Raw genomic sequence first — 27,740 nt, 5'->3', positions numbered from 1 at the left:
GATATTTGGTACGGACTAGCTACTCACTTAATAAATAATAAAAAAATAAAAATAATTATCTTCTTCTACGATACGTAGGTAAGTTTCTCCTTGCCCTACGATCGTCACGCATGACTAAAATTGATCAAATTTATCAAATTTAAAACATGAACGTAAATATTAATTATAAATTTTATTATAGTATAATTACCCGGCCTCTCCCAAAATCTCGTTCTAAATTCACGATAATATCTTGCGCCGGTACGCGTCCACAGCCGCCGCCCAGGGTTACCATTACGATAAAGGACATAGTTCTAAATATCAAAATCAGTTTGAATATTCGGTAAATACATTTAATTTATATGAATGTAATGTTATTTATTTACTTACATGGTAATCCCTGACGAGGTTCCTCCACTTTTGGCTGCACTGTTGCCCGGAAACCCTCATTCGAAATATTCTATTTATTCTGATTCAATTAAATGGATTGGTTAATTTGAATTTAAATTCTTTCTTAAAGAAATTATAGATATTAGTCATATGAACCTATTGGCAACAGAGTCCCAAAAATCTTGGCGGCTTCTACCATTAATATTGTGGTAGGTGCGGTTTCTGTCTCGGCGTATGTCAACAAGTTCGTCCATCATAGCCCAGTTCCAATGGACGTTATAGTGGGAACGACGACGTGTGTGGCGAGGCATTATTAGTAATTTGATTTTGGGATGAGTAAAAATTTGAAAGAAAGTCGTAAAATGTCACTTTAAATAAAATTTGAACAATACCTCTTTGGTTTGATTTTATTTCTCGTTTCAATTAAAATTTAATTTATTAGACTTTTCATCATTAAACATATTAATTAAATCTCATGCGGATATGGATTATCTAAATATAAATATCATGATTCTAAATATAAATATAAATCACTTAATTTATTTTAATTTTTTTTTAAAAAAAAATCTTAGTTTGATTTCAATTAAAAATAATTAAAAATCATGTACATGTTTTGGTTATTTAAATATAAATATCAATATATTATATTTAAAAATAAACCAATTTATTATTAGCACATTCTATTGAATTTTAAAAAAATCAATTTTTTTTTTAAAAAAAAATCAATATATCATATTTAAAAATAAAACAATTATATTCTGATTAAATATTTTGCGTACATTTCTTAAAAAAATCATAAAAAAAAATCTTGTACGTCGTACATGCAATTACTAAATATCATCCCTTTGTGATAAATAAAAAATTACGCAACACAAATTCAACACAAACTCAACACAAATTTAACAAATTTAACGAAATTTGGCCAAAATTAATAATTTTTTACCAGAATTATCAACACAAATTGAACACAAATTTCAGTCACGATTTATTTATGTCACACCTGCTGTACAATATACATAATTTTTTAAAATGCAAATTTCTGTAATTTTATGATATCGTATTTTCTGGCCAATCAAAATTAGGCTGATCCTTGCATGTGATTTAATCATTTAATCATGCACGCGTTTTTGTCTTATTTATTTTTGTTTCTTATTTCTTTATTCTTTTGTTCAATATTTTTAATTTTTTTGTCTCTTCTTTCTATTATTTCTTTAATTATATACAATATATTTACATATATTTCATAATTTATTGCTTTGCAGGTATAGAAATATTTGTTTATTAATACTAATTATTTTCATTTTTTTTTACCTCTTTGTTATTTTGTATCGTAATACTAACAATAATATCCATGTTTCCTTTATTCCTTTTTACTTGTACTTTAATACTAACGATACTAACAATACTAACAACATGTTTATTTTTTCCTTTCTCTTTATTTCTTTATTCTTTTGTTCAATTACTTTGCAGGTATAGAAATATTTATTTATTAATACTAATTATTTTAATATTAACGCATTTTTTTTTACCTCTTTGTTACTTTATGTCGTAATACTAACAATACTATCTACGTTTCCTTTATTTCTTTTTACTTGTACTTTAATACTAACGATAATATCCATGTTTCTTTTACTCCTTTTACTGTTTCTTTAACTCTTTTTACCTTAATACTAACAATAATAACAATATTTCTTTTATCTTTATATCTAATACTAACGTTACTATAGCTGTTTCTCTTCTTTTTACGTCTAATAATATTGTTACTCTACTCTTTCTTTTTTTACTTTTATGTATTCTGTATATATTAATAAATACTTGTAATTTTTTATGATTATATCTAATAAAACATACATTATATAAACTTATAGTACAGAAAATGAAGTATTATTTATCGAAATATTTTGAAATATTACGAAATATTAAGTTGTGTAAAATCACAGAATATTACGAATCATCAAATTATGGAACATTACGCATCATAGAATTTCGAAATATTTTAAAAAAGTTGCGAAGTATTACGCAGTAAAATTACGGAATATTACGAATCGTAAAATTACGAAGCCTTGCATACAGTAATATTTCGAAATATTTTAAAAAGTTACAAAATATTACGTTTACGCAAACTTGCGACGGGTCTGAAAACTTACGAAATATTATGTAAAATTACGAAATATTGCGAACCGCAAAATTACGGAATATTACAAATCGTAAAATTACGAAGCTTTGCATATCGTAATATTTCGAAATATTTTAAAAAGTTACAAAATATTACGCTTACGCAAACTTGCGGCGGGTCTGGAAGCTTACGAAATATTATGATGTGTAAACTTGCGCAACTTTTCGCACTATATAATTTCCTGATGCTCTTATTAATTTAGGAACTAGTGATATCTCTATGAGTTGGGGCTGGGTTCAAATTGTTAAAGATTCTGGCTTCCTTAATTCCATTGCCACCTATAAACGGGGTGTTATTCACGATTGGCCTTCCTCTTCTTGAGCCGAAGCTGCTGCTATTTATGCAGCCTTGTCAGCTTCTCCTGCAAAATCTGTTATTTATATTTATACTGATTCACAGATTTCCATTGAGGGTTTGAAACATTGTTTCCTATCTGATTATTTAGATTCCCGTCTTTATTATAAGACCACCAACTTTGAACTTTGGGCTATTATTCAAAAATTGATTGTAGACAAAAACCTTTCAGTTCTATCCTTCAAAGTTAAAGTGCACTCTAATTTTTATTGGAATGACTTTGCTGACTCTTTAGCTAATATAGCACATACATCTGAGGACGCTGTTCTTATTTTTCGCCTTGACCTAGCCGCAGTTCATGATTATATTTTGGTCTATGATGACGTGATCTGTGAATCTAATCCAAGACATTTGTTTAAACAATATCATCAAATGTTATATATGAAAGACCTTTTAGCTCTTTCTCGTTTCCGTTTTACTTCTTTACTATCAGACTCATCTCAGTATATGGTTGATTGGGCTCTTACTTGGCATGCATTAATAGGACCCGGATATCTAATATAAAGGTCATAATGGACTTTTCGTAAAAACACCCCTTACGTAAACTAAAAATCGTTTTTTGTAAATATCTCAGCATCCAGTAATTCAATTTTAATGAACTTTTTTTTTTTTGTAGCCCTCATTTAGCTCTACAATTTAAAAAAAAGTTCATCAAAATTGACCACTGGATGCCGAGATATTTACAAAAAACCGATTCTTGCGTCGAAAAATGGGCCAATCTGCCGAAAGTGTGAGTTATGACCTGTTTTGGAGATATCCGGGGTCCTGCATTAATGTTCCAACCTAAATATGATAACTCTTTTACTAAGGAAAATGTTTCCAGAAATCATACAATGAAATTTCAACTCTTTTTGGTGGATTTACCTACTTTGAAATCTCTTAAAAGGACGCGACCTAACTTATATGTAGAAATTCTTACCTGTTGCTTTTATGAAGACCAACTAGAAGACTTTATGCACTTATTTATGTGCAAGAAGCGCTATCCTAAATTACAACAAATTTTGACATCATATCTCAACCATCTTACCCAAAAACTTAAAGAAGCGGGTAATAACGCCAATTGTGATTATTCCTCTCAAATTGATAGGATCATTTTCTTCCCTTGTTGGACTTTCTCGTCTAGTAACTGGTCCTCCTATAGTCTGGTTTGAGGCTATTTGCCTACTGCTTTCTTGGAATTCTTTGAAAATTTAGGTATTCCTCACCTTACCTTCATGACTGTGATCGCTGCCATTCACAACAATTTTATCAACAAATTCAAATAAACGAATTTGGAATTCGCATTCGTATGATAAAGGCATATGGGAACATGTGATGAACATTACTTCAAAACTTAAACAATCCTCAAGACCTAAAGGTTTGCCCAAATCTTCTTATTTACCTTACTCATCTTTACCACCTCTGACCCATGTTGATTCACGTGATTCCAGAACCGATTGGTTAATGAACTCGATGAAATATGGATTATCTTGGTTTAATCACATGTCAGGTTTTATGGGTCGTCTAACGATGCTACTTAATAACAGCTTTTGCAGGATGGAATGTTGATTTTAATAGTGGACATGTCATTCGTTATTATGTTAGCATGGTTACTTCTACTTTGGTTGGAATATATCAAAGGGGAAGATCTAGGAAGTGTTAGTATTAGCGATTTTTCTTTTGAATTCTCTTTTAATTTTAATTTCTTTCTAGGAGACTATATAGCTTTGTTTTTAGTTAGTTTTTATTTTATTTTTCTATTTTCTTTATGTATGTAAATTTGTGAAGTTTGATAAATAATTAATAAAGATAAAGGCTGCTATGCCATGTTTGCCTGAAAGTGTGACTTATGCCCTGTTTTGGAGATATTTGGGGTTCTTGTGAAACTGAATCCAATAGGCATATACCGATTGGTAACTATGAATTAATCCTATTAATATTTTTACTAGGGCTGTAGGAGCAATTCAGTTTAGTGTACAGTAATAACTGCACTGATTGGTCATGTGAGATGATTGATCACTAACCAAGTATTATGTTGAGATATTCAGTTCAGTTCCTAAGGTGAGTAAAAATAAATAATATAATTTAATTAAAATATATATATATATTTAAACTTTTTGATAAAGTTTAAACTTTAAAATCTTTTTCTTTAAAAAGTTTTAACAAAATTTTTTTTAAAGAAAAATTAATTTTGTAGGGACTCCAGCCCTACGAAGTTTCTGAAAGTTTTAGTAATTTCGTCCAACTTCGAAGTTTTTTTAAAAATTTCAAAAGTAACTTTACAGAAACTTTAAGTTTTCAAGTGATATCATTTCAATATCATTTTAATATCGATATTAAATCAATATTGAAATGATATTGAAATGATATCAAAATGATACCGTTAAGATAAACTTAACGATATCAATTCTATATTGATTAAAATATTAAGTTTCTGTAAAGGGTATTACTTAATTTTTTGAATTTATGTAGATTGGCCAAATAAGGGGAATTAATAGAATTAGTGGATTTTTATTTTAATTTTTACTAATTTAAGTTAATCAGCAATAGATTCTTTAAAATTAAATTTATTAAAAAAACTTGAAGTATTACTAATAATTTTTAGTATATTTACATAGAATTAAATAAGTTATTACAGCTACTTTTAATAATGCTTATGAGTTTCCATTTTAGAGTATACCAATTCTTTATATATGCACATTTATTAGTAGATAAGATTCAAAATAAAAAGTATTAATATTGGTTATTTGTATACCATTTTGCTAATAGATAGAGAAAAGAGCTAAATTTTTATGGTAGCTTTTATTATAAGTAAATAGGATTTGTAATTACCTAACTGTATATATATAAGATAGAATTTCAAACAATATTAATATAATTTACATTTAAGTTTATTTAGAGTTTATATTAAAATTTTTTAAAAGTTATATATTATAGGGAAATTTTCAAAATTTTGTTATCCTATATACCTTATTTTTAATACAACTAGTAATATGATTTAATAAATTTTATATTATTAGATTCATCTTAATGAGAGGATTCTAATGATAATAAAATCACATTTTTAGTTTCAATATAAAATTATATCATAAAATGTATTTTTATTTTGGTATATATTTAAAGTTTATTTGTAAGTTATATATTAGTATTATTCAGGATTTTTATAAGGTTTTTTATATTGCACTACCTTGATGAGATGTTTATTTTATTCTAATTAGTTTAGTTAGTTACTTTCATAAATACAATTGTATATTTTCTTTTAATTTTTTAAAAAAATGCTGTTTATTTGAATTATTAAATTATTTTTTTATAAAATTTTACATATAATATTACTATTAACTTCAATATTATTATCAGTTTTCAATAATTTTTAAATAAAGTTAAATTACATTTTTTCTTATTACTATTAAATATTTTACAAAATTTTTACTGATTACTTATATTTTTTAAAAACTATTTTTACAAATAAAATTAAATAATTACAATAAAATTTTTTAATATTTTAATATTTTTTTTTTTTTACAAAATGCTATACTATAGTTTTAAAAAAAGAATGACATTAATTTTAATTTTTATATAATACTGAAAAATTATATATTTTTAAAATTAATATTTATACTACACAACTAACGATCAATATATAAAACTTAATAATTCAAATTAGTTGATTAAAAATTTATTGGTTTTATAACTTCAGTTATTTTAAGAAATAAATAAACAACAAGTGTAATCGTATTCATTTTCATTTTATTTTAAAATTTTAGACTAAATAAATTTATTTTAATTGACAAATATATAATTTAAGATTTTAAAAACTTTGATGAATTTTTTTAAAAAGCTACTATATTAATTATTTAAAATTTGCATAATGTTAATAATAGTTAGATTTTAACCTACCTTATAATTTACTAATAATTATATCATATACTAACCTATATTAAATTATGAATTTTTCCAACTATCACCAGAGGTGATAATTACCGGTGACTGAAATTATGATGATCGACCAGCATTAAAAAAATATAGTGCCAGTAAAAATTGATAATTCTGGCCAACGGTGATGATCACCCCCAGTGATTTGAAGTAAAAATCATTAAATTACCATTATATATTAAAATTATATTAAAATTTAAATTTTTTGTATTGCATATTTTTTTATCTATTATTATATAATCAGAATATTTAATTAAATAATTTTTATTTTTATTGTATATCAGATATATTATTTTGAAATTAATATAACTGATAATACAAAACATTTACAGTTAAACCTTTATATAATAATATACTGAAATATTATTATATGAAATTTTAGGAAATATTGATATATTAAATTATACCAATATTTATATGTTTCACATATAGTAAGAAAATAAAATTTTATCAGTATATCAAGTTTTTAATAATATATTAGTATCAAATATTGGTATATTAAGGTTATATTTTTATTTTATCAAATAAAACTCAAAATTTAGTTGAAAATTTTTTTATTAAATAAGTATTTATAAATTATATTTATTTATAAATGTATTAATTTAAATATATAAAGATAAATAAGAAGATACATTTATAAAGGACATATAATAATAACTTTCTAAATACATCTCTCTTGGGATTATAGTAAAAAAATAGTAAAATGTACACTTAGAGAAGATGTGCATTTATAGAGTAAAATATTAAGAGCTCTTATAAGTTAAAACCTATGCATTTATACTAGAGAATACACTTAAGAAGTATTACTGTATATAATTAGTGCATTTATAAAAATATAATGAATAATTTGGGTATATCAGATAATGTACAGTGCCTGGAAAAAAGTCAGTAAGCACGTGATGTCGATCAATTTTAATGCGAATTTTTAAAATTAAATAATTCATAAATTACTACGCCAAATTTAATATTTTTTTTTTTATTTGAAAGACAAAGCCTTCAACTTTTTATTAATACTTTGTTGGGTAACCTTTACTATTTATAACAGCAGAGATACGATGAGGCATGCTACTAATAAGATTTTGATATTTATCAGCTTCAATATTTGACCATTCCTCTTGAAGTATTTCCCATAAATTCTCCCTGTTTTTTGGTAATGGCTTATGTGCCCGCACCTGCCTTTCCAATTCATCCCATAAATGCTCTATAGGATTCAAATCTGGGCTCTGTGCGGGCCAAGGGAGGCTGTTTACTTCATTTTCTTCTTCCCAACTCTTAACCACCCTTGCAGTATGTATAGGGGCATTATCATCCTGAAAAATAAAATTTTCCTGATCGTCTAGATTATTAATAAATGGTAATAAATAATTTCCCAGTACATTCATATATACTGTGGCTGTTATTTTACCTTCTAATTTAACTAATGGACCAAGATTGTTTTTTGAAAAACATCTCCAAACCATCACTCCTTGTTGACCTGACTTTACTGTAGGTATTAAACACTCAATATCATATTTTTCATGTGGCCTTCTCCAAACCAATCTCCTACCATTTCCTCTGAATAATTCAAATTTGGATTCGTCGCTCCAAATAACACTGTCCCACTCATTTATCCATAATTTTCGTTCTTTAGCCCAGTTGAGTCTTTTAATTCTATTTGTTTCAGTAACAAGAGGTTTTCTTACTCCTACTCGACTATAAAAACCTTGTTCATGAAGATAATTAAGTAAAGTTTTTTTGCATACATGTGTGGAAGTAGAATCAACGAAATTCTCATGTAACTCCTGAAGGGTCATTTTCCTATCTTTTTTAAGAATTCTTATTAAATGTCGGCCATCCCTTTCTGTCATTTTAGGCGGTCTTCCAGTCCTAGGAGGGAGTGTCTCATCACCACGTATCTTGTAAGTAGAAATAACCTTATGAATGGTACAACTGGGACAATTTAATGCTTCAGCTATCTTTCGTTCACTTACTCCACATTTCCAAGCTCCAATGACTTCTCCACGTTCAAAAATTGTAAGTTCTCTTCGTTTGCAAGACATAGTAGTTAAAGAAGGTTCTAAACAACACATGGGAAAAAATTGGAGACAAATTTATAATAAAATGATCGACAAAACTGGTTTTAAAGTTAAACAAATAAATGATCTACAGTCACGTGCTTACTGACTTATTTCCAGGCACTGTATATACAGTGAAATTCGATATACCGGAACTTTGATATAACGGAACATAAGTAAAGTCTTGATATATCGGAATTGGATTATCATAATCTATAATTAATTTACTCTCAGGATTTTTGACAAATTTTACTAATGGAACGGATGGTTCCATTAATAAATAATATTTTTCATGAGTTAAATTTTTACTTCTGAATTGATTTAGCATACTTAAAAATAATATAAAATAATTCAGACTAATTATTTGAGTAAAAAAAGAATTGATTTTATTAAAATAGCTCCATTTATGCAAGTGCTCGTTTTCAAACAACCAATTAGATGCAGTTTGTAGTCAACATAAATATAATTTCTTCACGTTTAGTCTAAAACATACTATTTTCTGATATTTCATTCTGTTTGACCAGAAACTTTTTACCCAAGTTGGTAATGTGAGTCCTAAGTTGTTATTTCTTGTTCTTCAGGTCTAGAGGACCCTGTCCAATTACAACGATCACAAATCCACAAGTATTTTGACTTAGTTCGCCAGATAGGGATAAAAAACATTGACAACTGATGTTGTACTTTATAATGATAGACCGTTGGGGAAAAGCAGGTTGGACATCTTACAGGTGAGGATATCATTCTTGAAAGCTTTGGTGCATATGAGCCTTATTCAAAATGAACCAAGTTATGTATAATCTTGAAAGTCTTTATTTAAATATTTTACCCTTTAAAGGAAAACTAACGACTTACCCACAAAGAAAAAAAACATTCTTAGAATTTAGAAGATTAAATTTTATGTTCGATCAATTGAAACTCTTGAATTTGGTCATTTTATGATCCCATGATCGATCATTCATCCTATTATATCACACTTTACCCGTCACGTATAATATTAATAAGATCATTAAAATATATTCCTATTCTACTTTATTAGGTCAAATATATAAAATTATATTAAATTATATAAACAATCTAAAGGGATATCCTGAATTTTTTTGTCGGAAGAGTGCAAACAATACACTAAATGTTGCAACTAAAATTCCCATCCAAAACTGTAAATAGAATTGATAAATAAGTATAAATTTAATAACAAATCTTCAAATTAGAATAATAAAAATTTATTACATAAACTCCAAAACGTTGTTTCGTTTTGTCTTCAATTTTTGGAACTGAGATTATTAGTGTTACGACCGAAAACGCACAGGAACCATCTATAAAGAAATTATTATAATTAATAAAATCAAATACATATTTTTGTAAATAAATTTCATTTAACTTACATAGTATAGCCACTATTTGACTTTCTATGCCCAATTGCGATGAAAACCCGGGAGCTATTATTTTACCATTTTGTGGAATAATGTAAGGTGGACTTCGGATATGATTCCACATATGCCCGGAAATCATTATAAAAATAGTGATCTATCAATGCGTAAAAGATTAGATTTTATGTTACAATATTTAGCAAGACATAAATATCTAAAATAATACCAATGAAAACGTGGTCCACACGCTCTTATTTTGAATTAAATTCTGCACGATAGGATAAATTGATTTGAGAAAAGCTAGCCCGGCGAGCGTAAAGAATATAGTAATGAAAATGCCAAAATAATTCAAAGGTCGATTTACTGGAACTTGTGTACCCAAATGATGTGATAAGAAAGACGCGAGTGATTCAGCATCAAATCCCCTACTCAAAAAACAAAATAACTATGAAATGGCAGTAATGATTCGTCAAATCAAAAATAATAATGCTTACCGTCTATTAAAATCATATCGGTCCGGTTCCGAAATTTCTTTGGCATATTGACCGGTCGTTGGTGGAAAATAAAATAATGTTGGTGCATTATTTAAGTTTAACTATTTTAATTTAAACAAAAACACATTATTAATTCTTTGCGCGAAAAATCGATTTCAATTATTTTAAATGAGATATTTACCTTGGCATAAATTTCCCTACCATTCTTGAAATCCAGAACGCCAAAATATAAGCGCGAAGGAACGTTTCCAGATCCTAACCAGTCTTTTGCAACTAATCGAAATTCCGGATCGAATTCTCTAATCAAGAAAAATAAAATATGGTTTACTTGCAATATTAATTTATCCATCAAAAATGAGTACTTTTCAAAAGTCGACATTGGAATTAGAACAGTGTACTCAAACATACTTGCATGGTACACAATTTATTTGCGGATCTAGCGCTGTTAATAAAATAGCTATGGAGTAATTTCTCGGTTTGGAGGTAAATTCGTCGTACAAGCTTGAATCAAGCTCAATCACGCCTTGATTCTTGCGCGTTGCTTCGTTAAGTTTGTGTATTTTTGTTTCTAATGAAGGTTTGGCCGCACTTACATGAGAAGGTAAAAGGCACGAAAAGGAAAATATAAGTATAAAAAGGAAAACAAAAACTTTCTCCATATTTTGAGTGGTATATAAAATGAAATGAATTTTTTTAAAACAATTTTTTTAACATAGCACAAGCATTAAAGTTACTAGCCAATTAAATCATGCCAGATAAATACAGATAAATACGATTTCATAATCATGACGCACAAGAATTTGTGACACTGTAAAAAATTATTGGGCTTTTTTTAACGTTCGTGGATACAAGGAAAAAAAAATTAATACCGCATGATCAACTCAAGAAAAAAGGCAGGTATTGGATATAAAGGAATAGATCTAAAGCTTTTAACTTAGAATCAACTATAATATACACTAGTTGATATGTGGAAATAAACAAGAAATTAATTAATAAATAAATATATATTTCTATTTAAAGAATAAAGATGCCACCAATAGTAGATTCAATAAATAAAAGTCATAATAACCGCCATAACCCTATCTATCCTTCCGCTATATTAGATCAAGTAAAGAAATTAGGGAAAGAATTACTTGAGGTACGCAGTTATTATAAATATTTCTTGGTCTAAATATCGAGCACTTGAGTAATTGTTATCGATTTTGAAGTCAAGTCTTGGCCCAATTGTTCAGCAGCCGATCGTTATACCGAGAGCAATTATACCGTCCATTTCTCAAAGGCTCGAACCTCCTAATCCATTTCCTGGGGCCTTTCCAACCCTCACACCATTTCAAAAGCAACAACTCAGAAAATATTTAAATTGTTGGAAAAATCGTAAGATTATGCAAAATAACAAGGAGAAGTTGGCAGAAGAAAAATTTAACTTATATTTGAAGCGACGTGCAATTTATGTGTGGTACGGTAGACTAAAAGAGAAACAGGTAAGTTCTATTGTTGAATTATAAACTATTATTTTTTATGTTTCTGATACGAAAATTTTTCATATTAGTATCATAAGAGATGGAACAAAAAAAGAAAAAATTTGGCAGAATTACCAGATAATTTTCGACCTCATAGTATACTAAAGCTTTCAGATAAGGTTATTAACATAAATTGTTTCGATATATATTATCATAACTATTTGAATACTGATATTCTAATTAAATATGTAAACTAGACGTCGAAATCCTCTCGCAAGGTGTTTAGGTTTTGTCAAACTGATAAGATATATTCTTATGATCCTGAAAATGATGATCAGATTAGATATATTGAAATCATTGGAGGAAAAAATTATGTATATAATGAAGAAATTCGCAAGGAAGTAAAAAGAGTTTTGGGGATTGGAAATTTTTATGAAGAAAAGTATCTTTATAAGGCAAAAACTACAAAAGTTTGGAAAATGGCTTTTGAACAGTATAGAGAAGGGAAGCATGCAGATCAACAAATATTAAAAAAATTAATTTGATTATCTCTTGTTGGACATTTTATAGATAATCAGCAAGTCATGTGAAAAAACCAAATTTGCATATTGCTATTATCCTTTGGGAATTATACGAATTAACATAAACATCAAAAACCATGTAACGCACACAAATAATACAACCGACCAAACTAGCCAAGTAGTCTTACTGGATCGTGCAGCGTATTTTCCTAATCTATTTCCTTCTCTTTTCAATCTATCTAAATTACTTCCAATAACATTTTGAGCTTCATCTATAATCTATTATTTTAAATCATAAAAAAACATTAAATAGACAATATTAAATTTTCATTCATCAAAAAAAAAATAACATTTTAACGACAAACCTTTTCATCTCTTATTAATATATTTCCAAACGTTTCTGAATTCAATTTTAATCTTTCTACCATCCTAACCAAATCATTCGTAAGTTCTTCTTGAGTTTTTCGGTGATGTTGTAGAACACTTTCGATATTTGTCGTGTCTTCGGGATCGAAGGTATTAACTCTTTATTTAATAAAATTATTATTAAATTAAGTAAATAAATAAAACGAAAATACTAACAATCTTTTACCTTCGTTGTCTAATCTCGGAGCCGGGAGCCTCGGAAGAAAATAATTCTATAAAGTATTTAAAAAAGTGAGAAATTTTAATAACTTGATAAATTCGATATATATATACCAGTTCGTTTCTTGGAATAAGTTTTCATAACTTCGGGCTCTCTAGTGAATGTTGTCGGCGGCTTTCCATGGAGAATTAGTAATCAAAATTATATATAATGAAAAATTTGTGATTAGTCATATGGTGAGTGATTTGGCAGATTTCACTTCATAACAAACCTGTAATAGTTCTTCTTTTTGTTCTTTTTCAGCCTGCCGCACCATTTTCAATTCTAATTGATTTTCTTTGTTTTTCTCCGTTTGAGTTTGATTTGCATGGTTTACAAAACGCGCTTGTGAAAATGTGCGAGTTACTGGAGATGTCTACGTTAAAATTGTTACTTTTTAAAAATAAAAATAAAATAAAGTAAAACAAAAAAAGAAGGATAAATTCAAATTACTACCAATTTATTTTCGTCAGCAATGTTCGATAATTGTTGGATTTTACGAGAGTATTCACTAATTGCCGTTTTATCGATCTGCTCACTAGAAAAAAAATTAGCGTGTTTACATTTGAGATAAATCCGCTCAGTCAAAATACTTACCTATTGACTTCCTTTTCAATCTGTTCCAATAATTTACGTAGATATTTTATGTTCTAACATGAAAAAGGAGTCGAAAAAGGAATTAGATTATATCGGGAAAAAAAACTATAGTAAAGAAAATACTTACTGCTACGTATTTCACTTTATCTGGCCCACGTATTAAGCTGATTTCTTCTGAGGCTTGTCTCTCGCAAACAGCCAAGAGTCTTCGAAGATTGACCTCAGCTTTTGTTGGAATTTGTGTCGCTGTAAGAGTCATACTACGGAAAGAATGCCTGATCAGTAGGGATGTTAACAGTTTATGATTGGATGGTTCGAACCGCAGTTTGATCATAGGACCGGTTTCAGTTCAGTTCAAACGTCAAACCAAACCGAGACCGAACCGATAGAAACCGGTTTAGTGAACCGGTTTTAGATCGGTTCAATTAACGGTTACGTGTATCTGCACGCGTAACTTTTTACAATAAAAGAATAACGGATTTTACATTCTTACATTTTTTTATATCACCTTGCATTATTACAACTATGTCGGGAGTTTTTGAAAATGACGATAATAATTTATCAGATGATTCCTTAGCATCTGATGATGAAAGAATTATAAATAAGAAATTGTCAGCAGATGTTTGGGAGTTTTTTCAAAAAATTCAAGATGAGGAAAGTTGGTTAATTACAAACTATAAGTGTATTTTGTGTGCAAAACTTTATTCACCTGGTAATCCAACATCTACACTTCGACGTCATTTAACTAAAAAACATCCATCACATTATAAAAAACCTGAAACCCGCCAAACTACTTTACGTTTTAAACCTTACTCTCCATCAAAATCTAAACCTATCACAGATTCTTTGGTTGATTTTGTTGCAACTGATTTGCAACCTTTTACCATTGTTGAAAATCCTGAATTCAAATTATTAATTAATAAATTGAATCCCCACTATATTTTACCTTGCAGACAAACCTTAAAGGAAAAATTCATAGAAAATTATAAAATGAGAAAAAATGTGTTAATTAATGAAGTCTCACAAATTAACTCAAAAATCTCTCTTACTACTGATATTTGGACTTCAGAAATCTCAAAAGATTGTTATCTTGGAGTAACAATGCATTATATTAACAACAATTGGGAATTAAAAAATCTCTTACTTGATTTAATTCCTGTAAATGGTTCTCATACAGCTGGGTTAATTACTAGCAAGCTTTTACAAATTCTTGAAGAGTTTAGTATCAGTAATAATATTCTTGCATTAACTACAGACAATGGAAGCAACATGATAGCATGTGGTAATCAACTAGCAACTGAATTAGATCAGGAGTTTAATAATATGGCTTTTACTCATTACAGATGTGCTGCACATATTATAAATTTAGCAGTAAAAGCAGGAATGAGTCATGTTGGAAATGAAATCAAAAAACTTCGTCAATTTGTTGTTAAAATCAAGAATTCACCATTATTTTTGGATAAATTATCAGAAATTTGTACCCTTAAAAAAGTTAAATTTCTTAAACCAATTTTAGATATAGACATTCGCTGGAATTCCACATATTTTATGATTAATAGACAAATCTTAATGCAGGGTGTTTCAGAATTACTTGCAACAACAAATGTTGAAGAACTTGGAGATTTATTTCCAACAATATCTGAATGGCGACATATTAAGGTATTTTTTATTTTATAAATTATTATTTATTTTATTTTATAATTATATATTTATTAATTATTATTTTTTTTTTACAGGAATTAGCAAAGGTATTAGAACCTATGTATGAAGCAACCAATTTATTATCATCATCAAAAAATCCTACACAAGGTGATATAAGATTGGTTTTTAATGGAATGTTTAAAAAATTGGATCATTATCAAAGAGGAAATCACCATACACAAAAGGCAATAGCATCAGCAATTTGTAATAAATTGAAAGCCTATTGGGACAAATATTTGAATCAATCTTCCATTACTTCTTCAATATTAGATCCACGCTACAAAACCACATTATTTAGTCATAATGATATAACTGAAATTATTAGTAAATTACAAGAATTATATTTGTCATATTTACCCTTAAATAATCAAACCATACCATCAGCACCAGCACGATCATCTCGTGATTATTTTCTTAATTTACTTAATCCAAATAATATTCGTCAAGAAGTATCGCATGATGAATTAGATCGATACTTAAATTCTCCAGTAGATAGTAATACAGGTTCTTTAATTTGGTGGAAAACTTATGAAAAGGATTACCCAGTACTATCTCAAATAGCTAAGGATTATTTAACAATCCAAGCAACGTCGGTTCCATCAGAAAGGGCATTTTCAATTTCGGGATTAACTATTTCAAAAACTAGAAATAGGTTAGATCCTGAAACGGCAAGGGCAATTATATGCATGAAAAATTGGATATCAGAAAAAGAAAGAATGGAAAATTGAATCAATACTTGCAATATGTCTTTTTTTTTCCTTTTTTTTACATTATGTGAAATTTTGTTGGTAATTTTTTTTCTTATAATAAAAAATTTTTTGACGATATACGATATATTTAAATTCATGATCTGCATTACACAATTTTGTATAAAATACTATAAATATCCGGTCTAAACTTCGGTCTAAACTTCAGTCCAAACTTCGGTTCAAACTCTGGTTCTAAACCTATAACGGTTCGGTTTTGTACTCAAACCACCAGTTTTTGGACCGAAAACCGGATGGACCGAACCGTTAACATCCCTACTGATCAGTGATCACATTTGATTCTCAAACTAAAACGTAATTAATTCCGATTGGATGGTTAAAATCACAAATTTGATCGACTGGCTTCATTGGAAAAAAAAGAAACAATGCATTTTCGTATTTTAAGTCAAGCAAGAGTTCGTCGCGACATAAAAACTCGCGAAACAGTTGCAGCCACTGAATTAATTCGACAAGCTTATCGATTTATTACACGTAACGAACAGGTTCACCCAAGAATTAGGCAACATGCTCAACTTATGCTAAATTCTTTCCCTCGTCATGCACGACCTTCAACAATCAGAAACCGTTGTACTGAAACTGGTCGAGCTCGTGGTATCTTTCGAGATTCAAGACTTTGCCGGTATCAATTTAGATTGAAAGCTTTAAATGGAGAGATACCTGGAGTCAAAAAAGCCGTTTGGTGAAGGATTAAAGAATGTTTGTCATCATTGGAGAAAAATACAAATTTAGTAATCCACATGAAATATCATTCGATATTTACATATTTTAAATTAAAATATAGAAAATATGTTAAGCAATAAGTGTCTTCATTTATTATTATATAAGTATTTGACAAATCACTATTATTATTGTAACAAATATGTTGAATGACTATTCTTAATATTAAAAACGGTTCATTTATCCAGTCCTGAGCAATATTTTAGAATCCTGCAATCGCATGTCGCCCAAACCTTAGAATTACCAACACAGTTCGCTAAATATGAACATACACTTATGTTCTTAATATTTCCTAAAATGTAAAAATTCGGAAAGAAAACTTATTATGAAATCTGTAGTGATGTAATATGCCAGCATTTTTTTTTCATTTTAGACAAAGTACCGATCAGCAAAACGAATTGTGTTCTTTGTTAAACGATAACACAAAGAAATAAGAGTCAAGGAGGCGTTAAACCGCTATTGATTGTTATTTCTGACACCATGATGATAGCATTTATTTGTAATTTATCGATTATTTAGATTTAAGATCACCTTATCTTATTTGTGCAACATGCACATATCTTTTTTACACATGGTTTTTTAACTGATTTTGCTGATTACTACTTTTCGATAAATATCCTCCTTTTTTCCCATTTGTAAAATTTTTTATTTTTATTTCTCTTTGTAACTTACATATCAATATATCATGTCTAATGCTAACGTTGCTGAAGCTGACGGTACTACAAAGCCTGGCCACCATAAACGTACTTATACCGGAGTTGGGAAAAAAGAACTTAAAAAAGAAATAGCTAAATTGCCTAAAGAAACTTTAGCTTTGTGGGAAAAATATGGTGCTGATGAATCTGATGGTTCGTATTTGATCCGATAAAATTAGTTAATTTGACAAATCAATGAAAAGTTTTTGATTGAAAATTATGCTTTTCATAAGATAAGGAATCTTTTCAAAAATCATTTATTCGTCACGTGACTACAACACTCGCTAGATCGATCTATAATATTGATAATTTTAGCGCATATCAAGCAACGGCTCATAGGTAAGTCGTAAACTCAAATTCGTGGTTTCTTATTAGGATCACTATAACAGGTCTACTAATTACTAATTTTACAGCGTTCGAGATCGATTAATCAAGAGATGGAATGAAACGCAACAGGTTAGTGCTTTTTAAGTGGTTTGGTTAGTTTCATACAAAAGAATATGTGTTTCATTAGCCTTGAATCACACAGTAAAGATTACTGCAAGTTTAATGCTATTGTAATAAATCAAATTCGATCATTAATTAAAGCCAATGACTTGTATGCATAATATTACACTTATATAAGATGTTTGTCAATTAATTTTGCAAATAATATCCTCGTTAACTAGATTATAGCCACATAAAACAATGGCAATTTTAAATTCTGATCACATAAATTATTTTTTTCGCAATTAATCTCCTAATTTCATATTAGACCCATACTGAAGTTGATTCTAAGCGTGTATATTATTTGTCTTTGGAATTCTTGCTGGGAAGATCATTAGATAATGCTCTTCTCAATTTGGGATTAAAAGACAACTATGGGGGTATATCACATGAATACTTTAATGCGCTTATTACGCGATTATTCAATTCTGAGTTTATGCATAATTCTATCTTTTCCTTTCAGGGGGCATCAAGGAATTGGGTTTTACGATGGAAGACGTTCTTGAACAAGAAGTCGATGCTGCCCTCGGCAATGGTGGTTTAGGTCGTCTTGCTGCTTGTTATATGGATTCTTTAGCTACTATGGATTATCCTGCTTGGGGTTATGGTCTTAGGTACACTTATGGTATCTTTCAACAAAGGTACACTATCGATAATTAATCGATTTTATATTATAATGATGAAAATGTTTTTGTTTATTAAATCTAATTAAATATAAACCGGCTGTTTTTATAGATTAAAGGACGGATACCAAATTGAATTTCCGGATTATTGGCTTAACTTTGATAATCCATGGGAATTGCCTCGTCTCGATGTTGTGGTTGATGTTCAATTTTGCGGCTCCGTAAATCGTTATACTGATGAAGAAGGTCATGAACGATATGCGTGGGAAGGCGGTGATACACTTCAAGCAATTGCATATGATGTACCCATTCCAGGTTAATGATTGCCTAATTTCAATTTTTACCACTGTTTTTTTGTGACATTCATTTATGAATATTTATTTCCTAATTAGGATATGGTACCAAAAATTGTATTAACATCCGTCTTTGGAGTAGTAAACCCAAGCGTCAATTTGATCTTACCCGATTCAACGAAGGTCAATACGAACAAGCTGTTTATGAACAGATGCAAGCTGAAAACATAACTGCTGTCTTGTATCCTAATGATAACCATATGGTTGGTAAAGAATTACGTCTTAAACAGCAATATTTCTGGGTAGCCGCTAGCCTTTTCGATATGTGAGTACTTATTAATTGAGACATTCGTATAATATATTGAAAAATGTTATATTTATAAGTAATTGTTATTAATTTGTAGTGTTCGCCGTTTCAAAAAATCAGAAAAACCGTGGAGTAATTTCCCCTTACAAGTAATTATGGATAAAATCCGTGTAACGTGTTATTTCTAAAATGTATATTATTTACTTATCTTTTTTTTATTTCTTACTTAGGTCGCCATCCAATTGAATGGTTTGCATTTCGAATAAGTGATGTTACTTCGGTTTGTAAATAATATGTTTAGTATTGACATTAAATATTTCCATAGATACCCATCCGACACTTGCTATTGTCGAACTTCAAAGAATATTGGTTGATCTTGAAGGAATTGGTTGGGATGAAGCATGGGCCATTGTTACACAAACTTTTGCTTTCACAAATCACACTATTCTTCCCGAAGCTATGGAAAGATGGCCAGTTCCCATGATACAATATTTGTTACCAAGACATATGCAAATCATCTTTGATATCAATTTGGTAGGTAACGTGGTAATCGAAGTGGACGATCTTTAATAACACTTAACTCTAAAAATCTACTTTTATATGATTACAGTTCTTCTTACAAAAAGTAGAAAAGGCTATCCCTAATAACCGTGATCTTTTGGCCAAATTGTCTATTATTGAAGAATCAACACCTCAATTCGTGAGGTTGGTTTTAACAGAAAGTCATTCAATTTATGTTTTTGATATTTAATTAACGCAAATATATATATTTTTTTATTAGAATGGCACATCTTGCCATTGTTGGTAAGTCACTTTAAATTCCATATTTATGAAAATTTAATCAGACTTGACCTCAATTGGTTGTTATTAGGTTCCCATCGGGTCAATGGCGTTGCCGCGTTACATTCAGAATTGATTAAGCAAACGGTAAAGACAAATTATAAATTATAATATGTTTTTTTTTTCATTTTGATTAACAAAGTGTTTTTTTTTTAATTAGATTTTCAAAGATTTCATCCAATTTTATGGTGAAAGTAAATTTGAAAATAAGACAAATGGTATTACCCCTCGCAGGTACTTTTGAGTTAATTATTAAATTTCTACTTTGACGTAATTCTTAATTAATTATAACAAATTCTTTCATTAGATGGTTACATCAGGCCAATCCTAAATTAAGTGAATTAATAACTGAAACCTTAGGAAGTAAAAATTGGTTAAAGGTAAACTTGCATCATTCAATTTAATTAAATTAAATTATTTTACTATTTTTTTTATTATTACTAATATGAATTTATTAGAATCTTGATTTATTGAAAGGGCTTAAATCACACGTTAACAATAAGGATTTCAGAAAACGTTGGGTCGCCGCTAAACTTTCAAACAAAGTATGCAACGTTTGATCCTAATATTATAATAATTGTATAATAATTGGAATGTTGAATTTTCATCGTGTTAGGTTCGTTTGGCTGATTATATCCAAAAAGCAACCGGGGTTACGGTGAATTCGAATGCTTTGTTTGATGTCCAAGTTAAAAGAATCCATGAGTACAAGAGACAATTTATGAATATTTTGGGGTATGTTCAACTTCATTTTTGAATTTATTATATTATTTGATAAATAATTAATCAACTATTTTATTTTTAGTGTTATTCACCGATACAATACATTAAAAAAGATGACCTCTGAAGAAAGAGCCTGTGTTGTTCATCGAGTTGTCATTTTCGGAGGAAAAGCTGCTCCTGGTTAGTAATTTAAGTATAAATAATTCAGAAATTTAATGATTATTAACTTAGTCTCTTAAACTCGAAGGTTATTATATCGCAAAATTGGTCATTAAGCTAATAAATAGTGTTGCTGAAGTCGTAAACAACGATAATTCAATTGAAGATTCTTTGAAGGTAAAAAATATTTCATCATTATCATCATTATAATATGAATTATATTTAATATGGTATTTATATTTTTTTTATGAAGGTTGTCTTTATCCCAGATTACAACGTCTCAGTTGCTGAAATTATTATTCCAGCATCAGACATTTCGCAGCATATTTCAACAGCTGGTACAGAAGCTTCCGGTACCAGTAACATGAAATTTGTTTTGAATGGAGGTTTAATTCTTGGTACCGTTGATGGTGCTAATATTGAAATTTGTGAAGAAATTGGTGACGATAACATTTTCATGTTTGGAAATTTGGCTCATCAAGTTGATGACCTGAGACATGCTCATAGGTAAGCAAAATTCATGTGAATAAACAAAATGTAGAAATTGTTAAGCGCTTTTTTTTTTGCTTTCATTATCAATCTAGATATCGTAGCGTACCAGTGGATCCTTCTTTACAAGCTGTAATTAATGATATCGAATCAGGTCAATTTGGTGATTCACGCATCTTTGCACCTTTAATCAACACTTTGACTCATGGTAAAGATTATTATTTGATTTCTGATGACTTCCAATCATATCTTGATACACAAAAGTTGGTGGATGAATCGTATAAGGATCAAGAAGGATGGACAACGAAGAGTATTATGTGCTCTGCACATATGGGCAAATTTTCATCGTATGTATAATATTACATTTAGTACATTTTCAATTTGTATTTAACTTTATTAATCATTCTATAATATATAGTGACCGTGCTATCCAAGAATATGCAGATCAAATTTGGTAAATTTTAGATATTCATTATATGTAAATATTTTGAAATTGTACTTTTAATTTATTAACATCTTTTCTATTTTATAGGGAGATTAAACCTGTGCCTGTTATGACAAAAAAACATATCTAGTTTTTAGATTTGGAAGAAAATTTCTTGTAATAATTAGCTTTATTTATTATGCAATAACATGATATTTATTGTAATTGGATTAATATTATTAATTTTTTTAATGGATGATTAAAAATGAATTGATTTATGATGAATTAAGTAATAAAAAAGAGTTTATTTATAATCTATTTATCTATTTAATAATTTGGTTTTGTTGTATGAAAATCTAATTACATTTAACATTAATATATTTGTAAAATATATACCATATTTTGCGGTATATAAGCACCCCTTTTTTGCACTTGATGCCGGCCAAGATCCTCATAATTTCTGGCCAAAATCGCCATAATTCTAGCCAGGGTGCTTATTTTCGGGGTACTTAACATACAGTGGGGTGTACAATTTTAACGTACAAACTGGCCCGAGTTTAGGAGGTATGCACTTGCACGTGATAGCGTTAACGTTAATTCCGGCCAGTTTGTACGTTAATATCGTACACCCTCACTGTACCCCACTAATTTAACAGATTTGAGTTTGTGTATATTGATTCTGGCCAAAATTGCATACTACAAGGGGAGTTTTTATCCTATACACCCCCTGTTTTTAAGTGATTTACTGATTGGATTTTAATAAAATTTATATCATTGGATTTTTCTCAATGAGAAGAATTCAATGGTAGTAAAATTGTATCTTAAAATTCATCCTAAAGGGCCAGAAATCAGTTGATTTGATAGGGAAGGGTGGTTAGATTCTACAATTAGGTTTTACAATATATCTTTATAGTAATATTGTATTTTTTATTAATAATAAATTATATATAATATATTTATTGAAATTTTTGCAAGTATTTTAAAATTCAGTAATCCAATTTTAATGAATTTTTTTTTTTATTTTATAAAGTTTAAAGATTAAAAAAAAAGATTATTTAAATTGCATAATATTATACACAAATATAACTAATTTGTACTACTCTGATGAATCATCTAAATGCATGATATCACCTATTAATTTTTATTATATAAATTTATTTAATATAAGTAATATCACCTGATTAATTTTTTTTAATAATCTTTTTTTGAGTTTTGGTATTCTTTAACATCTTTCAATATTTTTTAACAATTTTTAAACATTCTTAATGTCTTTTTTAAAAAGTTTCTTTATCATTTTTTAATGTTTTTATTTTTGCTATTATTTTGATAAGTTTCAAATTTTTCAGAATTTTAGAAGTCTAGTTTCTTTACAATAACTAACTAGTCTTTTTTTATTTAGATTTGGATTTCTTCTATTTTGGCTGGATTTTTATTTGAACTTCTCTGAATTTCTTCTTGAATTTTATTGGATTTCTTTTAGTTAGATTTTATTGAATTTTTTTGGATTTCTTCTTTAGATTTTTTTTTAGATTATTTTTAGATTTCTTTTTATATTTCTTTTTTGAATTTATTTTTCTTCTTTTTTTTATTGGGATTTTTTATACTTTGACTTTGTAATTTTATTTTAATTTTGATTTTACTTTAATTTTATCTTTTTATTTATTTTATTTTTACATTATGAAATTAAATTAAATAAAACTTTATATTTACTAAATAGTCTATTTATACATTATATGTGTGAATACAGATCATATAATTATTATCATTTCTGGTAATCTGCATAAAAAATTTTCTATTTTAAAAATTTGTGTAATACATTTTTGGATCATTTTATCATAACACTTCTCAGCTATATATTTATGGTAATACAAATAATATATTATGCAGGTAACAAATAGAGATCAGATTACAAAAAAATTCTGTTGCTAAGATAAATATAAACAATATAAACATGGCAGTAGAGCTCCTAATGAGTCGAGTTGAGTCAAGTCACGAGTTAAAAACCTTAATTTTAAAGTACTTTTTATTAAATTAGAATATAATTAAACGAAAATTTACAATTATACGAGTCAAAAATATGAGTTTATGCGAGTTATTTTCAAAGCTCTACATGGCAGTTATGTGAATGGTAATGGTTATAGTACATTACACCTTTCTAAGGTGATATAATAAAATCATTTCACATTTTCATTTTTACTGAGAAACTAAAACTGCTGCCTGTGATGATTAAAAGTATGTCATATGACTGCTAAATTTTTGTTAGTGCATTAGACTAGTTATTATGTAGCTACATAAGTACGTAATAAATAATGTAGTCACATGTATACATAGTTAAAATAGAGTAATCATAGTAAAAGATTTAATATTTGTTACGTAATTATATAAGTATGTGATAAAAATGTAATCATATGTAATAATTGTAGTTAGCAATTAATTGTAATTGTAGTAAATAAATAACTACCTAATGCTGTAACTAGATCATAATGCTATAATTAGGTAGTAATGCTGTAACTAAGTTGTAGGGTTCTGCAAAATCAAATCAAATCAAATATATGGTCAATTTGTATTTGATTTGATTTCTCGAATCAGATATTTGATTTTATTTGATTAGTTTAATTTAAATTTGAATTTGATCGAATTTGATACGTTTAAATTTGAATTTGATTTAATGTTGCGTAACTTTTTAGTATATATCTGCAAATTTTGGAATCACGACATGATGATTTTAATATTATTTTACGATATATCAACATGTTTTTTACATTTTTTATTAGACATGATTTAGTAAAATTTATTAATCATTATATACAATCTTCATACACTAATAAGAGACAAGCCATATTATGCTATAGATATGAAAAATTTGTCAATAACTTTAAAATTATCTTGTAAAATATTTAAAATTTAATAACAAAATAAACACAGCTTTATAACAATATTATACTAAAGATGTTAGCCTTAATTATTTTTTAAAAAATTTTGAATTACAGCTATAAGATTTTTATAGCCTTAATTAATTACGGCATATAAAAATTTTGTATTACGACACTTTTTTGAATTACGGCTAACATCTTTATATTATATACCTAAATATCTGACAAAAAGTATTAAACCATTATTTAGTAACTACTACTATATCTGCGAAATTGTCAGGTTACTCTAACTTCCAAGTTATATGGGTTTTAAATATAGACGATGGGGTTTGAAGTGGAGTTCAAGTCAAAAATTTTTTTTGATCATCTGATCAATATTACATTGGATTATCATGTAGTACAGTTTTTGTGAAACTTAATTACAACAATCTAATTCCAAAAATCCACAGATATACTTTCCTTTTTTAAAAATTAAAAAAGGTTTTCTTCTATATGACTATTAGCGTCAAATAAAATTCACTAAATTAATACCGATTTCTCGAATAAAGCAGTTGTTATTAAACATAATGGGAAATCTCTTGAATTTAATCAGATAAAGCTTCTTGCTAAATGAGCCTGAACAAATGGAAAGGTAATTCAATTCGTTCCTTTTTTTCATTTTTTTTTACTTCAGGAAACATCATTAACGCTTCCTTTTTCTTTTACTTTAGCGAACCCAGATGAACAGACAAAGCTGAACAATTGGGATCTTAAACGAAATGTAGTGACTGGTGAGTCATTTCGTTCTTTTTTTTTCTTTTAACTTATTTTTTTAAAATTTCTTTTTTTCTTTTTTTCAGGAACAGAACTTAGGCGAACGGACGAAGCTGAACGAACTGGAATCTTGAATGAAATTCCGGTAAGTTATTTTGTTCTTTTTTCATTCATTTTTTTGATTTTTATACTTTCAGGGAACGTAATTAACGTTTTCCTTCTCTTTTTAGCAACTCTGAACGAACAGACGAGTAGACAACTTGGATCTTAAACGAACGAACCGTGGTAGGTTATTTCGTTCTTTTTTTTTATCTTTATACTTTCTGGAAACGTAATTAACGTTTCCCTACTCTTTTTAGCAAACAGATGAGTGAGACAGCCTGGATCTTAAACGAACAAAATGTGGTAGGTTATTTCGTTCTTTTTTTTTATCTTTATCCTTTCTGGAAACGTAATTAACGTTTCCTCCTCTTTTTAGCAATCCTGGACGAATGGACGACCTGGATCTTGAAGGAAATATTGCATTTTGTTTATTTCTTAATTATGTTACTCTTTTTTATTGTATAATTTATTTTGATTTTTGTTTAAATTGATGTATTATGGCATGTATTACATTTTTGTTTTTAGTATAACCCAAAAAATTAAATTAAATAAAATTGTTAAACATGTTTTTAATATCGCAAAATGTGAATTTTTATTTATTTATGTAAAATACTTAGAATTACTTAGATTTTACTGATTTGTAATATTAGGAATAGTTAACCAACTTCTAAGACACATAATTGCGCGAATTATGTCACTTCTGAGTCTATTTCGTTCTGGAGTTATTAGATTACCACTTTCACTAAATAATCGTTCTACTGGCGCACTAGTTGCTGGTATAGACAGATAATTTCGTGCCATTTTCGCTAATGTAGGATAATTACTTTTATGACCTTTCCACCATTCTAGTACATTAATTGTTCCTGGTTCTGGAGTACTATTGAAGTAACTATTAAGCTCATCATACCCGTTATTATTACGAAACTGTTTAGGAACTGGAAATAAAGAATCTTCACTGTCCTCATCCTCATCCAAATTATTATTTAAAGTTCCTGAAACTGGATAATAAATGGAATGATATTCATCAAATTTACGTGTAAACCTGGATTTAAATAAAACAATAAATTAATTAAAAATTTTTCATGTAGTTTTTTTTGAAAATTTAACTTACATTTCTTTGGCATTTTTATAATACAAATTATCATCTCCATTTTCCCCATCTTCCCAGTCCTTAAAATATTTAATTTTCCAGCGAGGATCAAGGATTGTAGCAATATAATGTGTTTCTTCAGATGCTTTATTGTAATACTCATAAAGTTTATTCCATGCTGCATTTGCTGCTAAAGCTATATTATTTGAAGTTTTGTTCTTATTCATTTTTTTTTCAGCATGACCCATAAGAAGATTATACATCGGATATACTGCACTAATTGTGGCCTTTTTTTTCTTTTTTTCTTCTCTATCTTAATATTCCTCTTTTTTTTTTTTTTTTTTTTTTTTTTTTTTTTTTTTTTTTTTTTTTTCTTTTTTTTTTTTTAAAAAAAAAAAAGTGAAATATTGTTTGTTATATTTCTTTGAAGAGGATTAGAGTGGACTGCTTCTTTTATTATTACGTATAATTATAACAATTATTAAATGTCTTTGTAAACAGCAAAACGATATGTTAACGCACACATTTCAGTTGAAAGTTTAGCAAAACACCGTAAAAATGCTGCAATATTTTCCAGAGATGTCCAATCCGATTGACTTAATTTAATATTGTTTAAGTCTGAAAATTCATTAGCTAGTATAATTTTATCAAAAACCTAATTGTAAAAAAGGTGTTGTAAAATTTATATCTATTTTACTTTGTAATAAATTAAATATTATAATACCAGATACATACCACTTTTAAATCTAGAGCTCGCTTAACCATATCA

The 27,740-nt window shown here is 28.0% G+C and overlaps 8 protein-coding genes across 9 annotated transcripts; 4 read left to right on the top strand and 4 right to left on the bottom strand.

Moving 5' to 3' along the window:
* Positions 1–8,455: 8,455 nt before the first annotated feature.
* OCT59_010937 (uncharacterized protein) lies at positions 8,456–9,193 on the bottom strand (the record flags this gene model as incomplete). The annotated part of the gene is made up of 4 exons (XM_066136192.1): positions 8,456–8,461; positions 8,554–8,706; positions 8,782–8,867; positions 9,016–9,193. 4 exons carry the CDS (start codon positions 9,191–9,193, stop codon positions 8,456–8,458), a joined length of 423 nt encoding a protein of 140 aa, XP_066000843.1.
* Positions 8,732–8,974, top strand: OCT59_010938 (uncharacterized protein; the record flags this gene model as incomplete). The annotated part of the gene is made up of 1 exon (XM_066136193.1): positions 8,732–8,974. One exon carries the CDS (start codon positions 8,732–8,734, stop codon positions 8,972–8,974), a length of 243 nt encoding a protein of 80 aa, XP_066000844.1.
* A 227-nt stretch (positions 9,194–9,420) lies between the features above and the next one.
* OCT59_010936 (uncharacterized protein) lies at positions 9,421–9,736 on the bottom strand (the record flags this gene model as incomplete). Its single annotated transcript, XM_066136191.1, has 2 exons — positions 9,421–9,632; positions 9,718–9,736. 2 exons carry the CDS (start codon positions 9,734–9,736, stop codon positions 9,421–9,423), a joined length of 231 nt encoding a protein of 76 aa, XP_066000842.1.
* Positions 9,737–9,926: 190 nt separating this feature from the next.
* Positions 9,927–11,385, bottom strand: OCT59_010935 (uncharacterized protein; the record flags this gene model as incomplete). Its single annotated transcript, XM_025309626.1, has 7 exons — positions 9,927–10,019; positions 10,093–10,178; positions 10,248–10,389; positions 10,459–10,657; positions 10,727–10,827; positions 10,908–11,025; positions 11,135–11,385. The coding sequence occupies 7 exons, from the start codon at positions 11,383–11,385 to the stop codon at positions 9,927–9,929; spliced, it is 990 nt and encodes a 329-aa protein (XP_025167119.1).
* A 182-nt stretch (positions 11,386–11,567) lies between these two features.
* Positions 11,568–13,261, top strand: OCT59_010934 (uncharacterized protein). Its single transcript, XM_025328318.2, has 5 exons — positions 11,568–11,619; positions 11,747–11,864; positions 11,935–12,207; positions 12,276–12,365; positions 12,444–13,261. Exons 2-5 carry the CDS (start codon positions 11,754–11,756, stop codon positions 12,729–12,731), a joined length of 762 nt encoding a protein of 253 aa, XP_025167118.1. The 5' UTR covers positions 11,568–11,619; positions 11,747–11,753; the 3' UTR covers positions 12,732–13,261.
* Positions 12,502–14,205, bottom strand: OCT59_010933 (uncharacterized protein). Its single transcript, XM_025322111.2, has 8 exons — positions 14,057–14,205; positions 13,930–13,982; positions 13,789–13,870; positions 13,565–13,708; positions 13,407–13,467; positions 13,300–13,345; positions 13,073–13,232; positions 12,502–12,986 (listed from the first exon to the last, which is right to left on the bottom strand). The coding sequence occupies exons 1-8, from the start codon at positions 14,186–14,188 to the stop codon at positions 12,801–12,803; spliced, it is 864 nt and encodes a 287-aa protein (XP_025167117.1). The 5' UTR covers positions 14,189–14,205; the 3' UTR covers positions 12,502–12,800.
* A 2,340-nt stretch (positions 14,206–16,545) lies between these two features.
* On the top strand, positions 16,546–17,350 carry OCT59_010932 (mitochondrial 37S ribosomal protein uS14m). The gene has a single exon (XM_025322110.2). The coding sequence runs from the start codon at positions 16,763–16,765 to the stop codon at positions 17,078–17,080; it is 318 nt and encodes a 105-aa protein (XP_025167116.1). The 5' UTR covers positions 16,546–16,762; the 3' UTR covers positions 17,081–17,350.
* Positions 17,351–17,761: 411 nt separating this feature from the next.
* Positions 17,762–22,482, top strand: OCT59_010931 (uncharacterized protein). 2 transcript variants are annotated; one of them, XM_025322109.2, is made up of 23 exons: positions 17,762–17,962; positions 18,043–18,148; positions 18,223–18,265; positions 18,564–18,675; positions 18,759–18,936; positions 19,031–19,233; positions 19,311–19,536; positions 19,616–19,667; positions 19,749–19,767; positions 19,844–20,052; positions 20,129–20,223; positions 20,300–20,322; positions 20,390–20,445; positions 20,519–20,592; positions 20,666–20,738; positions 20,817–20,903; positions 20,975–21,093; positions 21,164–21,261; positions 21,329–21,417; positions 21,494–21,747; positions 21,825–22,076; positions 22,148–22,183; positions 22,262–22,482. In XM_025322109.2, the coding sequence occupies exons 1-23, from the start codon at positions 17,800–17,802 to the stop codon at positions 22,302–22,304; spliced, it is 2,610 nt and encodes an 869-aa protein (XP_025167115.1). In that variant the 5' UTR covers positions 17,762–17,799; the 3' UTR covers positions 22,305–22,482. The 2 variants fall into 2 exon arrangements, with proteins under 2 accessions (XP_025167115.1, XP_066000841.1); XM_066136190.1 differs by having other exon boundaries at positions 21,494–22,076.
* Positions 22,483–27,740: the final 5,258 nt, after the last annotated feature.

Source organism: Rhizophagus irregularis, chromosome 19, assembly GCF_026210795.1.
Source record: "Rhizophagus irregularis chromosome 19, complete sequence".
Lineage (NCBI taxonomy): Eukaryota > Fungi > Glomeromycota > Glomeromycetes > Glomerales > Glomeraceae > Rhizophagus > Rhizophagus irregularis.
This window is presented reverse-complemented; position numbering and strand designations above follow the sequence as displayed.